This window comes from Boleophthalmus pectinirostris, unplaced genomic scaffold (genome assembly GCF_026225935.1).
Source record: "Boleophthalmus pectinirostris isolate CB_2022bp ecotype Guang Dong unplaced genomic scaffold, ASM2622593v1 HiC_scaffold_7, whole genome shotgun sequence".
Taxonomy (NCBI): domain Eukaryota; kingdom Metazoa; phylum Chordata; class Actinopteri; order Gobiiformes; family Gobiidae; genus Boleophthalmus; species Boleophthalmus pectinirostris.
Genome location: NW_026571473.1, coordinates 42,145,371 through 42,160,370, shown reverse-complemented (window position 1 = coordinate 42,160,370; position 15,000 = coordinate 42,145,371). Strand labels below are relative to the sequence as shown.

General features: G+C 48.5%; 1 protein-coding gene across 1 annotated transcript in view; it reads right to left on the bottom strand.

The window, feature by feature from the left end:
• Positions 1-15,000, bottom strand: part of tut4 (terminal uridylyl transferase 4) — a 22,864-nt gene that overhangs the window by 576 nt on the left and 7,288 nt on the right. The window contains exons 6-30 of the mRNA XM_055165327.1: positions 14,815-14,992; positions 14,540-14,628; positions 13,439-13,490; positions 13,298-13,367; positions 12,989-13,115; positions 12,780-12,899; positions 12,525-12,704; positions 11,908-12,082; positions 11,150-11,568; positions 9,797-9,947; positions 8,919-9,005; positions 8,572-8,675; positions 8,346-8,403; positions 8,129-8,232; positions 7,677-7,766; positions 6,705-6,818; positions 6,545-6,622; positions 6,290-6,461; positions 5,758-5,811; positions 5,578-5,660; positions 4,218-4,333; positions 3,052-3,191; positions 2,337-2,413; positions 1,989-2,232; positions 398-535 (exon numbers count right to left, since the gene is read on the bottom strand). Coding sequence (XP_055021302.1) covers positions 398-535; positions 1,989-2,232; positions 2,337-2,413; positions 3,052-3,191; positions 4,218-4,333; positions 5,578-5,660; positions 5,758-5,811; positions 6,290-6,461; positions 6,545-6,622; positions 6,705-6,818; positions 7,677-7,766; positions 8,129-8,232; positions 8,346-8,403; positions 8,572-8,675; positions 8,919-9,005; positions 9,797-9,947; positions 11,150-11,568; positions 11,908-12,082; positions 12,525-12,704; positions 12,780-12,899; positions 12,989-13,115; positions 13,298-13,367; positions 13,439-13,490; positions 14,540-14,628; positions 14,815-14,992 — 3,220 coding nt within the window. The remainder of the gene's footprint in view (positions 1-397; positions 536-1,988; positions 2,233-2,336; positions 2,414-3,051; positions 3,192-4,217; positions 4,334-5,577; positions 5,661-5,757; positions 5,812-6,289; positions 6,462-6,544; positions 6,623-6,704; positions 6,819-7,676; positions 7,767-8,128; positions 8,233-8,345; positions 8,404-8,571; positions 8,676-8,918; positions 9,006-9,796; positions 9,948-11,149; positions 11,569-11,907; positions 12,083-12,524; positions 12,705-12,779; positions 12,900-12,988; positions 13,116-13,297; positions 13,368-13,438; positions 13,491-14,539; positions 14,629-14,814; positions 14,993-15,000) is intronic.

Below are 15,000 nucleotides of genomic sequence, written 5' to 3'. Positions count from 1 at the left end.
GTTTTTATACTTTAATCAAGCCCTGAGTGTCCACCCTTTGCTTCGTGTTCACCCTTTGCTTCGTGTTCACCCTTTAGATTGTGTCCACCCTTTCTTTTGTGCTCAAAACCTTCGTCCTTCTCTGAGATTCAGGATGAAGTCCCTGAAATGGTTTTCTCTTAACAGCCTCAGGGTCAGAGCAGTGACCAAGCCAAAAAGTGGAGCAAACTAAAGGGTGGAGGCTGTTTTTTAAAAACCTGTAATTCTGAGCTCTTCACTGTTTTATCTTCACATGTGTCACTCAGAGAATCTGCGGAGTGAACACTGTTAAAGTAAAAGTACTTGCAGTCATAGTAGTAGTCGTAGTTGTAGTCGTAGTTGTAGTAGTAGTAGTAGTAGTAGTAGTATTTGTTGATACCTTGCTGGTGGAATCCTGGTGAGTTTTGGATGTACGGGTGTGGTACCGGGTATCTCCAGGAGGGGGCGTACTGTGGTGGTTTGTGGTGCTCCCACAGACGAGCGGCTGGAGGAGGAGGACCATGCAGCTGTCCAGAGTCTGCGGAGACAGGAGACAACCGGACTGTACTTCAGAGCGTGTACTTCAGAGCGTGTACTTCAGAGAGCGCACTTCATAGTTTGTGCTTTGGAACATGTACTTCAGAGTGTGTACTTCGAAGCTTGTACTTTGTACTTGTACTCGTACTTTGGAGAACGTACTTCGGAGAGCGGAGCGTACTTTGGTGTGTGTACTCCAAAGTATGCACTTCGTAGCGTGCACTTAAGACCGTGTACTTTGGAGCATGTACTTCAGAGAGAGTACTTCAGAGAACATACTTCGGAGAGTGCACGTAAGTGTTTGTACTTCAGAGCGTAAACTTCAGGGCGAGTACTTCAGAGAGTGCACTTAAGAGCGTGTACTTCAGTGCAAGTACTTTGAAGTATGTACTTAGGCGCACGTACTTCGAAGCGTTTACTTCGAAGCGTTTACTTCGAAGCACGTACTTCGAAACTTGTACTTCGGAAATCGTACTTTGGAATACGTACTTTGGTATTTGTACTCCGGAGTGTGCACTTTGTAGCGTGCACTTAAGACCGTGTACTTTGGAGTGTAAACTTCAGGGCGCGTACTTCTGAACAAGTACTTCAGAGCAAGTACTTTGAAGCATGTACTTAGGCGCACGTACTTCAAAGCACGTGCTTCCGAGCGTGTACTTCAGTTAGAGTACTTCCGAGCGTGTACTTCGGTTAGAGTACTTCAGAGCGTGTACTTCGGTTAGAGTACTTCAGAGCGTGTACTTCGGTTAGAGTACTTCCGAGCATGTAGTTCAGTTAGAGTACTTCCGAGCATGTACTTCAGTTAGAGTACTTCGGAGTGTGCACTTCGGTTAGAGTACTTCGAAGTGTGTACTTCGGTTAGAGTATTTCAGAGTGTGTACTTAGGGTAGAGTACTTCAGAGTGTGTACTTCAGTTAGAGTACTTCAGAGTGTGTACTTCGCAGTGAGTACTTCAGAGTGTGTACTTCGGTTAGAGTACTTCAGAGTGTGTACTTCAGAGTGTGTACTTCGGTTAGAGTACTTCAGAGTGTGTACTTGGATTAGAGTACTTTAGAGTGTGTACTTTGGTTAGAGTACTTCAGAGCGTGTACTTCAGAGCGTGTACTTCGCAGTGTGTACTTCGCAGTGTGTACATCGCAGTGTGTACTTCGGAGCGTGTACTTCAGAGCGTGTACTTCAGAGCCTGTACTTAGGAGTGTGTACTTCGCAGTGTGTACTTCGCAGTGTGTACTTCGGAGCGTGTACTTCGGAGCGTGTACTTCGGAGCATGTACTTCGGAGCATGTACTTCGGAGCGTGTACTTCAGAGCGTGTACTTCAGAGCGTGTACTTCAGAGCGTGTACTTCAGAGCGTGTACTTAGGAGTGTGTACTTTGAAGCGTTTTTTTCAGATTCTCACTCGTTAGAGATGAGAACCACAGAGACACAAACACGTTTGATTTAAAGGTGCAGTACCTGGTTTGGCGTTCTGAGGCCCTGCCCCTCTTGGCGCCGGCCCTCGAGGCGCCGCCGCTCTAGGCCCCGCCCCTCGTGGCGCCGGCTGAGCGAAGATGATGCTCGGGTCGTTGAGTTTGAACTGAGGCCACTGCCCCAGAGGCGGAGGAAACCCCAACAGCGCCATCTGCTGGAGGGGCGGGGCTTTGTAAGCCTGAGGGGAGGAGCTCTGAGGCAGAGTGGGCGGAGTCTGACGGCTGTCCGACTGAAACCACAGAGAGATTTAGTCCTGGTTCAGATCTGGTTTAGTCCTGATTCAGTCCTGGTTTAGTCTTGGTTCAGACCTGGTTCAGTCCTGGTTCTACTCACACACTCAGAGTTGTTTCTGCTTCGTCCGTCTTGGTTCACAGAGATGGACTGGGAGCTCCTCTGGACCGGGAGACCTCCTGTGGAAACAAGACCAGGTTTAGTCCAGAATTGGACTAAGACCTCCTGAAGACCGGGTTTAGTCCGGACTTGGACTAAGACCTCCTGACGACAGGCGCGCAAACGTATTTACGTCTTTGGGAAGAAAACACAAACTTTTCTGTCGTCTGGGTTTGTGGTTCCTCCACGGACACAAAACCATCCAGACTTTTTGAACCCGCAGTGGTTCTGATGATAATTGTTGTGCAGCGGCTGGAGAATCGTCTCGTCACACTTTCCGTCTGTGAGCTGAGGAGGAGGAGGGAGAAGACAAAAGCTCAGCTCACTCCCGCATCCTGCTCACAAATCCAAAGAGACGTGGATCAAAGTCCCGAGACACGACTGGACCAGGACCAGGACCGGATCGTCCGGATCGACGCGTCAGAAGGACGACACAACGAGCGTTTGCCGAAGTTTGATTCAGACTTAAATAATTTTTCTTTGGAATTAAAGCTCTCATGTTACAGGTCAGATCTGTGCAGAGGCGAGCCCAGTTACAGAAAGAATCCATGTTTTTACCAAGTATTTTTGAGCCTGTAAGTTTAATGCTGTAATCTGAACATTTTGGCTTTGGTTCAGTTCCGTCATAGACCCGTTTCAGTCCTGGTCCAGTTCTCACCCTGGGGTCCTGGGGCTCTGGTCTTCGTGGGTCTGTAGTCCGGACAGTCTCGTCTCACGTGTCCAGCGTCTCCGCACTGGAAACATCGTCTCTGCTCTTCGTCTCTGTCCTCGACGCTCTCGCCGTCCTTCTTCTTCACCCTGAGGTCAGAGGTCAGAGGTCAGAGGTCAACTCCAGCAGTGGTCAAGGCTGAAAGGGGGCGGCCCTTCAGGCAAAGTTAGTCACATGGGTGATGGGTTAGTTAGGGGCAGTTACCAGCGTCTCTTGGGGTAGTTAGGTGCAGTTGGGGGAGTTGGGGCAGTTGGGGCAGTTGGGGCAGTAGTTGGGGCAGTTGGGGGCAGTTGGGGGTTTGGGGCAGTTGGGGTAGTTGGGCAGTTGGGGGAGTTGGGCAGTTGGGGGTAGTTGGGGGGGTAGTTGGGGCAGTTGGGGGCAGTTGGGGTTGGTAGTTAGGTGCAGTTGGGGTAGTTGGGGCAGTTGGGGCAGTTGGTAGTTGGGGCAGTTGGGGGCAGTTGGGGGTAGTTGGGGGTAGTTGGGGGGCAGTTGGGGCAGTTGGGGCAGTTGGGGGTAGTTGGGCAGTTGGGGTTGGGGCAGTTGGGGCAGTTGGGGCAGTTGGGGTAGTTGGAGGTAGTTGGGGGCAGTTGGGGGTAGTTGGGGGCAGTTGGGGGCAGTTGGCAGTTTGGGGTAGTTGGGGGCAGTTGGGGCAGTTGGGGTAGTTGGGGGCAGTTGGGGGCAGTTGGGGGCAGTTGGGGTAGTTGGGGGCAGTTGGAGGTAGTTGGGGGCAGTTGGGGCAGTAGTTGGGGCAGTTGGGGGTAGTTGGGGGTAGTTGGGGGCAGTTGGGGTAGTTGGGGTAGTTGGGGCAGTTGGGGGTAGTTGGGGGGCAGTTGGGGGCAGTTGGGGGCAGTTGGGGGCAGTTGGAGGTAGTTGGGGGCAGTTGGGGGCAGTTGGGGTAGTTGGGGTAGTTGGGGGTTGGGGGTAGTTGGGGGCAGTTGGGGTAGTTGGGGGCAGTTGGGGGCAGTTGGGGGTTGGGGGCAGTTGGGGCAGTTGGGGCAGGGCAGTTGGGGGCAGTTGGGGTAGTTGGGGTAGTTGGGGGTAGTTGGGGCAGTTGGGGGCAGTTGGAGGTAGTTGGGGGCAGTTGGGGGCAGTTGGAGGTAGTTGGGGGCAGTTACCGGCGTCTCTTGGGACAGTCTTTCATGTAGTGGCCGATTTTGCCGCAGATTCGGCAGCAGCGATCGTTCGGCGCCAACTCCCCGTCTGTGAGGACCTTCGAGTCGAAGAAATAATCCTGAAAGACAGGTGAATGACAGGTGAATGACAGGTGAATGACAGGTGAATGACAGGTGAATGACAGGAGACAGGTGAATGAATGACAGGCAAAAGACAGGTGAATGACAGGTGAATGACAGGTGAATGACAGGTGAATGACAGGTGAATGACAGGCAAAAGACAGGTGAATGACAGGTGAAGGACAGGCAAAAGACAGGTGAATGACAGGCAAAAGACAGGTGAAGGACAGGTGAATGACAGGTGAATGACAGGCAAAAGACAGGTGAATGACAGGTGAAGGAAGGCAAAAGACAGGTGAATGACAGGTGAAGGACAGGTGAATGACAGGTGAATGACAGGCAAAAGACAGGTGAATGACAGGAGGAGGACAGGTGAAGGACAGGTGAATGACAGGTGAAGGACAGGTGAATGACAGGTGAATGACAGGCAAAAGACAGGTGAATGACAGGCAAAAGACAGGAATGACAGGTGAAGGACAGGTGAATGACAGGTGACAGGCAAAAGACAGGTGAATGACAGGTGACAGGTGAAGGACAGGTGAATGACAGGTGAAGGACAGGTGAATGACAGGTGAATGACAGGTGAAGGACAGGTGAATGACAGGTGAAGGACAGGTGAATGACAGGCAAAAGACAGGTGAATGACAGGTGAAGGACAGGTGAATGACAGGTGAATGACAGGCAAAAGACAGGTGAATGACAGGTGAAGGACAGGTGAATGACAGGCAAAAGACAGGTGAATGACAGGTGAAGGACAGGTGAATGACAGGTGAATGACAGGCAAAAGACAGGTGAATGACAGGAGGAGGACAGGTGAAGGACAGGTGAATGACAGGTGAATGACAGGTGAATGACAGGTGAATGACAGGTGAAGGACAGGTGAATGACAGGTGAAGGACAGGTGAATGACAGGAGAAGGACAGGTGAATGACAGGTGAAGGACAGGTGAATGACAGGTGAATGACAGGCAGACAGGTGAATGACAGGAGGAGGACAGGTGAATGACAGGTGAATGACAGGTGAAGGACAGGAGGAGGACAGGTGAATGACAGGTGAATGACAGGAGGAGGACAGGTGAATGACAGGTGAAGGACAGGTGAATGACAGGTGAATGACAGGTGAATGACAGGTGAAGGACAGGTGAAGGACAGGTGAATGTGGTGGACTAAACCAGGACTAAACCAGGACTAAACCAGGACTAAACCAGGACTAAACCAGGACTAAACCAGGTCTGGGCACGTACCACTTCGGAGCCCGGTGGGGGGTAGAACGGCGTCCCAAACAGCTTCCTGCCGTTTATAAACGCTTTCATGATGAAGTTTGTCACTGAAACACAAACAGGAGTTTGGTTGAAATATAAATAAATATATTTATATTTTTTACACAAATCTCTGTATATTTATTTATTTTATTTGTGTTTTACTTTTCCGCGAGACTCCGGCGCCGAGGTTATGGTTCAAGTCGAACGGATCTGAAACACAAAAACATGAAAACACAAGAGTTTTACACCATTATCACACCTGGAGTTGTGTTTAACACACAAACCCTCAAACTGAAAACACTGTTCCACCTTGTGATGTCATCATGTGGTCATACAGGAAGTGCTTCACTGTGTTTTTAAAGTCCACACACCTTCACTAGAACCATTTGGATCATTTCAGTCCTTGAAATGCCAATCTCGACTGAACTAAAGGAAAAAGAACTGAGAACTTGGAAACTACCACTTCATTTTCAGGGGTCAGAGGTCGTGCGGGGGTCAGGGGTCGTGCGGGGGTCAGGGGTCGTGCGGGGGGTCAGGGGTCGTGCGGGGGTCAGGGGTCAGGGGTCGTGCGGGGGTCAGGGGTCGTGCGGGGGGGTCAGGGGTCGTGCAGGGGTCGTGCGGGGTCAGGGGTCGGGGTCAGGGTCGGGGGTCAGGGGTCAGGGGTCGTGCGGGGGTCAGGGGTCGTACCTTCTTATAGCGATGCACTTGCTGGTCCACTGCTTCTCGAAGGTGGTGAGGCGTTTCTTCTGTCTGATGCTGATCACGTGTTCTTTAAAATCAAACTCTTCAGTGTAAAAGCGCAGCAGGCCGAGCCACAGCGCCCCCACAGGCTCGGAGTTTAACGGCTGCTCCACTAAACGCCGCCGCTATGAGAACATGCAGAGTACTGTTACAGAACTAAACTAGGACTAAAACAGGACTAAACCAGATCTAAACCCTGGATACAGACCAGTTCTTGCAGGTCGTCGCAGAAGAAGGCATTCCATCCGTCCACCATTTTCTGAGGCGCCACCGTGCCGTCATACATCTGCACACATCACTATAATTATTGCCCACCCACTGTAATTATGCATTTAATGTCAGGGAAAAGAGGGAATGGAACCAGGTACCTCCTGGAGAACGGGCACGACTGGTGGTGTTCTCTGCTGGAGGAAGTACAGCACCATCAGGATGTAGGCGTAGGATGACAGGCTCCCCCTGGAGGCGTCTCCAATGTCACACCTCTGTGAGAAAAACACATTTACACTACATGATATTATAGATGTATAAATGTGATTATAAACTGTATAAATGTGTGATGTGTGTGATGTGTGTGATGTGTGTGTACTCCATGTACTGTGTGTGTACACATCGTACCCACAATAGGTGCCATGTACTGTGTATAATTCATGTACTGTATATGTGTATTCCGCGTTTTGTTGTGTACTGTGTGTACTCCATGTACTGTGTAAGGTGTAAGGTCCAAACATTTGTGAAGCCAGAGTTGACGCTTTGCGCACCTTGTTCCACCTTTTAAAATGCCTCAAAAATAAAAGAATCCACAGAAAGTGACCCAAGTGCAGTTTAAAAACTCTTTACTGGGGATTCACAGTATTAGGACACACAAATACAAACAAAAAAAGGGGAACTTTAATGTACAGGTGACAGGAGGTAAAAAAACTGTCACCTCTCTCTACTACACTCCACCCTCTCCTGGTGCACCTGCACACATCTCAAATAAGGAGCCACAGACCACAAAATAATAAAAAAAATAAACATTACTAAACTTACTAAACTTATGATTAACATTAGCAATAATTAATTGGAAGAAAAATATACATAGATCAAATTATTTTGTAAAAATCAACAAATAATCATGATAACCATAAAGAATTACCAAAACACCAAAAATTATGCATTTTAAGTAAATATTAAATCAAACTAAATAAGAATAATTATCTCAATAATTAAAAAAACTACAAAACTGAGTTTAGGCTCCCACACTGAGTGTGTACTCTGTAAATTATGTGTACTGCGTGTACTCTGTGTACTGTGTGTACTCTGTGTACTGCGTGTACTCTGTGTACTGCGTGTACTTGTACCTTGGCGAACACTTTCATGGTGTATCCGAGCAGCTGGACTCTGGGGTCGAGAGCCGCGTACGTCGCCAACATCCGAGTGTTATACTGAGCCTGAAAGACCAGAACCAGGGTCAGGACCAGAACCAGGGCCAGAACCAGAACCAGAACCAGAACCAGGGTCAGAACCAGAACCAGGGTCAGGACCAGACCAGAAGCAGAATCAGGATTAAACCAGGTCTGAACCAGGACTGAATGTCTTTATGAACAGTAAATATGTTTACACAGAATATAAATGAGACTAAGTCAGATGCCCTCCCACATTTTAGTAAGAAGTAGAGTTTATTTATACAACATGTTTCACAGACAGAGCATTAAAAAGCCTCATTCAGCCAGATGCCCTCCCTCATTCAGCCAGATGCCCTCCCTCATTCAGCCAGATGCCCTCCCTCATTCAGCCAGATGCCCTCCCTCACCAGAGTGTTGTAGAGACTGATGTCGCCTTCGAGGCCGCTTTGGCGATGCTCAAACTTCACGATGGGAACTTTGGCCGTGGTGATGGGCAGAATGTTCCTCAGACCTAGAACCAGACCAGGATTTACAACCCAGACCAGATCAGAGACCAGAGACCAAAGTGGTTTCAGTCTGGACTCTGTAGACCAGTTCTAGACCAGGTTCAGACCAGGATCTCACCTGTGTGTTTCTTCAGGACTTTGGCCAAACTCTCGATGATGTCTTTACAGTTCAGGTTCTGTTAAAAACAAAAACAGGAATTTGTGTGTAAAAAATAAAAAATCTGGGACATTTCAAAACAAAAAACTCCCTGAACTTAAATTACCTCGGTTTCTTAGCCCCGCCCCTCCCCATGGCCCTGCCCCTCTCCCCTAGCCCCGCCCCTCCCTCTAGCCCCGCCCCTCACCTCGGCCGTGCTGTGGCCCTCTAGAGTCATGCAGATGTCCAAGTCACTGTCTCTGAACCCGAAGCCGTTTTTAGACGAACCAAAGAGACACAACTGAGCTTTATCTGAAAAACACACACACACACTTTAGATCAACAACACACAGACACACACACGCAAAATAAAAATAAAAACATTGAAATATTAAAGTATTAAAATCCGCATCAAATCGGACAAAACTAAATAACGGCAAATATGGGCCCAATCTGTGGCTCTGCTGTTTTAGGTCCAGACTCGTGTTTGTCGCTGTCGTTCCTTTTTCTCGTTTTTAAAGTTTTTTTCTCTCTTGTTTTTTGCTCAGTTTTTACCGTTGAACTCTTTACGGATGAACCTCTCGAGCGACAGGAGGATCTGCTCACGCCTCTGCTGCTCCACCGGCGTCGGCGAAAGTTCATCTGACAGGAGGAAGCACACACACACTTTATATACACACACAGATTATACACACACACATATATTATACACACACACAGATTATACACACACACAGATTAGACACACACACAGATTATACACACACATATATTATACACACACATATATTATACACACACACAGATTATACACACACACATATATTATACACACACACAGATTAGACACACACACAGATTACACACACACAGAGATTAGACACACACACAGATTATACACACACATATATTATACACACACATATATTATACACACACACATATATTATACACACACACATATATTATACACACACACAGATTATACACACACATATATTATACACACACACAGATTAGACACACACACAGATTATACACACACATATATTATACACACACACACAGATTATACACACACACAGATTATACACACACATATATTATACACACACATATATTATACACACACACAGATTATACACACACACATATATTATACACACACACAGAGATTAGACACACACAGATTATACACACACATATATTATACACACACATATATTATACACACACACACAGATTATACACACACACAGATTATACACACACACATTATACACACACACAGATTATACACACACACAGATTATACACACACACAGATTAGACACACACACACAGATTATACACACACACACATTATACACACACACAGATTATACACGCACACATACAGATGATATATTTACGTTTATATAAAAGAATCTTACGGTAGCAGAGGCGGCACAGCCCGTCCAGGATTTCTCTGAAGCGTTCGTTCATCGGAGGAAGAGGTTTCAGTTCGATCTTTTTAAAATCCTCGGGACACTCGTCTTTAAGATGTCCGTCACGTTTACAGATGCTGCACACCACCACCGGGGGCTGTAGAGAGCACACGTCAAACACAACGTAAACACAACGTAAAGGCAACGCAAACACAACGCAAACACAACGCAAACACAACGTAAACACAAGGCAAACACAATGCAACGTAAACACAACGTAAACACAACGCAAACACAACGCAAACACAACGTAAACACAACGTAAACACAAGGCAAACACAATGCAACGTAAACACAACGTAAACACAACGCAAACACAACGCAAACACAACGCAAACACAACGCAAACACAAGGCAAACACAACGTAAACACAAGGCAAACACAACGCAACGTAAACACAACGTAAACACAACGTAAACACAACGCAAACACAACGTAAACACAACGTAAACACAACGTAAACACAATGTAAACACAGGGTCAGGGCAGATCTTGGGGCCGGGGCAGATCGTGGAGGCGGGGCAGATCTTGGGGGCGGGGCAGATCGTGGGGGCGGGGCAGATCGTGGGGGCGGGCAGAAGTATGAAATGTCAGAGCCCACATGAACTTTGTTCTTGTTCTTATCACCTCAAGAACAAGAACAAAGTTCTTATGTTCTTATGAAGTATGAACAGGCCTTAACAGTGTGAACAGGCCTTAACAGTGTGAACAGGCCTTAACAGTGTGAACAGGCCTTAACAGTGTGAACAGGCCTTAAGTGTTTGAACAGGCCTTAACAGTGTGAACAGGCCTTAACAGTGTGAACAGGCCTTAAGTGTTTGAACAGGCCTTAACAGTGTGAACAGGCCTTAACAGTGTGAACAGGCCTTAAGTGTTTGAACAGGCCTTAACAGTGTGAACAGCCTTAACAGTGAACAGGCCTTAAGTGTTTGAACAGGCCTTAACAGTGTGAACAGGCCTTAACTGTGTGAACAGGCCTTAACTGTGTGAACAGGCCTTAACTGTTTGAACAGGCCTTAACTGTGTGAACAGGCCTTAACTGTTTGAACAGGCCTTAAGTGTTTGAACAGGCCTTAACAGTGTGAACAGGCCTTAACAGTGTGAACAGGCCTTAACAGTGTGAACAGGCCTTAACAGTGTGAACAGGCCTTAACTGTGTGAACAGGCCTTAACTGTGTGAACAGGCCTTAACTGTTTGAACAGGCCTTAACAATGTGAACAGGCCTTAACAGTGTGAACAGGCCACTAACAGGACATGAAGTTTACACAAACATCAGAGCTGAAGTTTTGTGCCTCACCTTTCCTCCGGTGAAGATCATTTTGTCAAACTCGTAGAACATTTCCTCCTCTTCTTCTTCCTCTTCTTCCTCTTCTTCTTCTTCCTCTTCCTCCTCTTCCTCCTCTTCCTCCTCCTCTTCTTCACTCTCGTTCAGTCCGTTCACTCGCTCCTCAGTCCGACTCTGGTCTTGGTCTGGCTCCTGGTCTAGGCCCAGGTTTTGGAGTCGGCGGTCGATGGCGTCGCTCTGGTTTGGCTCCTCCTCCTTGGTCCTGGTTCTGTTGTGGCCGGGTTCTGGTCGGGTCCTGGTTCGGGTTTTTCTTGGGGTCTTCTGCGGCTCGGCGAAGTACCTGTAGGCGGTTCTGAATCGCTCCTGGACGTACTCGAACACCATCTGACTGTTCAGGCTCCTCGCCACGTTCCTCTTCAGCGCAAACGGGTCTGAAAACACAAACGCTAACTGAAGCACTGCTCTGTCTGAATTCACCTGCACAAACACACTCTGATCTCAAAGAACTGACTTCAGTGGAGCTGTGCGTGTGTGTGTGTCACGTCACCGTGTGTGTGCGTCTGTGTGTGCGTCTGTGTGTGTGTGTTATACAGTATTTATTTGTTGTTGTTACATGTTGTTGTTTGTTGTATATAATCGTGTATATTGTGATACCTTCGATGGCGAACGGCGCCGGGGCTTTGACCTGTGTGTGTGTTGTACAGTAGTTGTATGTTGTTTTATGTTGTCGTACGTTGTCGTATGTTGTCGTACATGGTTGTGCGTGGTACCTTCGATGGCGAGCCGGCGCCGGGGCCAGCCTTTGGCCTCGCGGCTCAGCTGTTCTTGGACTCTGATGCTGATGATGAAATCCTCCAGAGGAAACTCCAGAGTGTAAAACCTGAACAGATCCAACCACAGCTGCCCCACGCAGGCCGAGTCCGGACTCGAGAGGGTCAGGGAGCTCTGAGGAGAAAGACCAGGTTTAGACCGGGTTTAGACCGAGTCTGGACTCGAGAGGGTCAGGGAGCTCTGAGGAGAGAGACCAGGTTTAGACCGGGTTTAGACTGAGTCCGGACTCGAAAGGGCCAGGGAGCTCTGAGGAGAGAGACCGGGTTTACACCGGGTTTACACCAGGTTTAAGCGAGGAACCATGCAGGTTCTCAGTCCTGTGAGTCATCATCAGTTTCGTGCTTTTAAAGAAATTATAGATGATAAAAAATACTGAAAATAATTTCTGTCACTGACACAAAACTCTGAATCAGAAATAATCCATAAAAGATTCAAACTGTTTAATTAAATGTGATGTTCTAAATGTTATTACTATTATTAAATGTAATTACAACATAAACGGCAGTAAATCAGCAGAATAACAGAAATAACCCGTGTAGAGACCATCAGGACTCACCAGACCCTCAAAGGAGTGCGGCTCGGTCCGGGACGGTTCTGGTTTAGTCCGGTTGTCTGTCCTGTCGCTCCTGTCGCTCCTGTCAGTGCTTGGGGGCCGGTGTTCCCAGCGCACGAAGGCGTCCTGACAGATCCCCGTGAGGTGGAACTCATCCACACGCTTCAGCTCAAACCCAGAGATCTGAAACACACAGAACCAGAACCATCAGAACCATCAGAACCACCAGAACCACCAGAACCACGGTCACAGACTCACCCAGGGCCCGATGTAAACGGGCAGCACGGGCCGAGGACGCTGCTGCAGGAAGAAGATGACCATGAGGGCCAGAGAGTACGACGGGATGCCCCCTTCAGCCTGGTGGTCCATATGACACAGCTGCAACACGAACAGAAGAAGAAGAAACAAACACGTCAGAACAGGAGAAGAAGAAACAAACTGGGTCCAGTCCGGGTCTTGGTTCTTACCCGGGCCCAGTGTCTGAAGGCCAGGACCAGAGGAACCAATCGCGGCTCGAGTTTGGACAGCGCTGCGAGGTGATTGGTCGTGAGACAGGCCACGTCGTTTCCGCCGCTGACTTTGCACACGAGTCGACTGTAGGAACAACAGAATAAAGTACAGAATATGTTGATATATAAAAACATGTTTATATACAAATATTAATGTATATAATTTATAAACAAATATATTTTTATATAAAGTGTATATAAAGTGTGTTTATCCACTGTTTCCTCCCAGTGCTTTGCCCAAGGACACAACAGCGCTTGGAGTTGTACCTGTGAACGTCTCGACAAAACACAGTCGGGACTTTGGCGTGAAAATCCGACTCCACCTCCGAGAAATCCGCTGAAAAAAACAAATCTAGAGTTAAACCGAGCCGAACACCCGGAAGGTTTGCAGACAAAGGCAGGACTCACGGCTCGACTTGAGGATCTCCAGAACCTGGATGAGAACTTCAGGCTGAGTCATCTGTGACAGAAACACTGTCAGCACTACAGAAAGAACACGCAGGTGTACAGGTGCGTACAGGTGCATACAGGTGTACAGGTGCATACAGGTGTATAGGTGCGTGCAGGTGCATACAGGTGTACAGGTGCATGCAGGTGCATGCAGGTGTACAGGTGCATGCAGGTGCGTGCAGGTGCGTACAGGTACATGCAGGTGTACAGGTACATACAGGTGCATACAGGTGCATACAGGTGCATACAGGTGCATACAGGTGCATGCAGGTGCATGCAGGTGTACAGGTGCATACAGGTGTACAGGTACATACAGGTGCATGCAGGTGCATGCAGGTGTACAGGTGCATGCAGGTGTACAGGTACATACAGGTGCATGCAGGTGCATACAGGTGTACAGGTGCATGCAGGTGTACAGGTACATACAGGTGCATGCAGGTGTACAGGTGCATGCAGGTGTACAGGTGCATGCAGGTGCATGCAGGTGTACAGGTGCATGCAGGTGTACAGGTACATACAGGTGCATGCAGGTGCATACAGGTGTACAGGTGCATGCAGGTGTACAGGTACATACAGGTGCATGCAGGTGTACAGGTGCATGCAGGTGTACAGGTACATACAGGTGCATGCAGGTGCATACAGGTGTGTACAGGTACATGCAGGTGCATACAGGTGTACAGGTACATGCAGGTGCATACAGGTGCATACAGGTGCATGCAGGTGCATGCAGGTGTACAGGTACATACAGGTGCATGCAGGTGTACAGGTGCACGCAGGTGTACAGGTACATACAGGTGCATGCAGGTACATACAGGTGCATGCAGGTGCATGCAGGTGTACAGGTGCATGTAGGTGTGTACAGGTGCATGCAGGTGTACAGGTACATACAGGGGCATGCAGGTGCATACAGGTGTGTACAGGTACATGCAGGTGCATGCAGGTGTACAGGTGCATGCAGGTGTACAGGTACATACAGGTGCATGCAGGTGCATACAGGTGTGTACAGGTACATACAGGTGCATGCAGGTGCGTACAGGTGCAGGTGTTCTTCAGACTCACGTTTGGGGGAACGGTGACGTCGATGTTGATGTCAGAAGTTTTAAAAGCGAAACGCGTCAAACTGGAGCCGTACATCCGCAGGGAGCAGCCTGAAGAGCCACACTTTAGACTCACTCCAAATAAAACAGCAAAACAGTCCAGTACTGTCCCGGTCCAGTCCTGGTATAGTCCCAGTCCAGTCCTGGTCCAGTCCCGGTCCAGTCCTGATATAGTCCCAGTTCAGTCCTGGTATAGTCCCAGTCCAGTCTTGGTCCAGTCCCAGTCCAGTCCAGTACCTGGGAGCTGTGCTTGGATGGTCCTCTCCATCAGCTCCACAGCTCTGGTTCTGCTCTGGAGGTCCAGGTCCGAGAGGCCGTAGTTTTGGGCGGTTTGAGTCACGGCTCGGTCCAGAGCCTGGATCTGAGCCGGACTCGGTGGAGCCAAGGCCCGGAGCTCATTCTCCTCCTGCTTCTCCTAAAAAC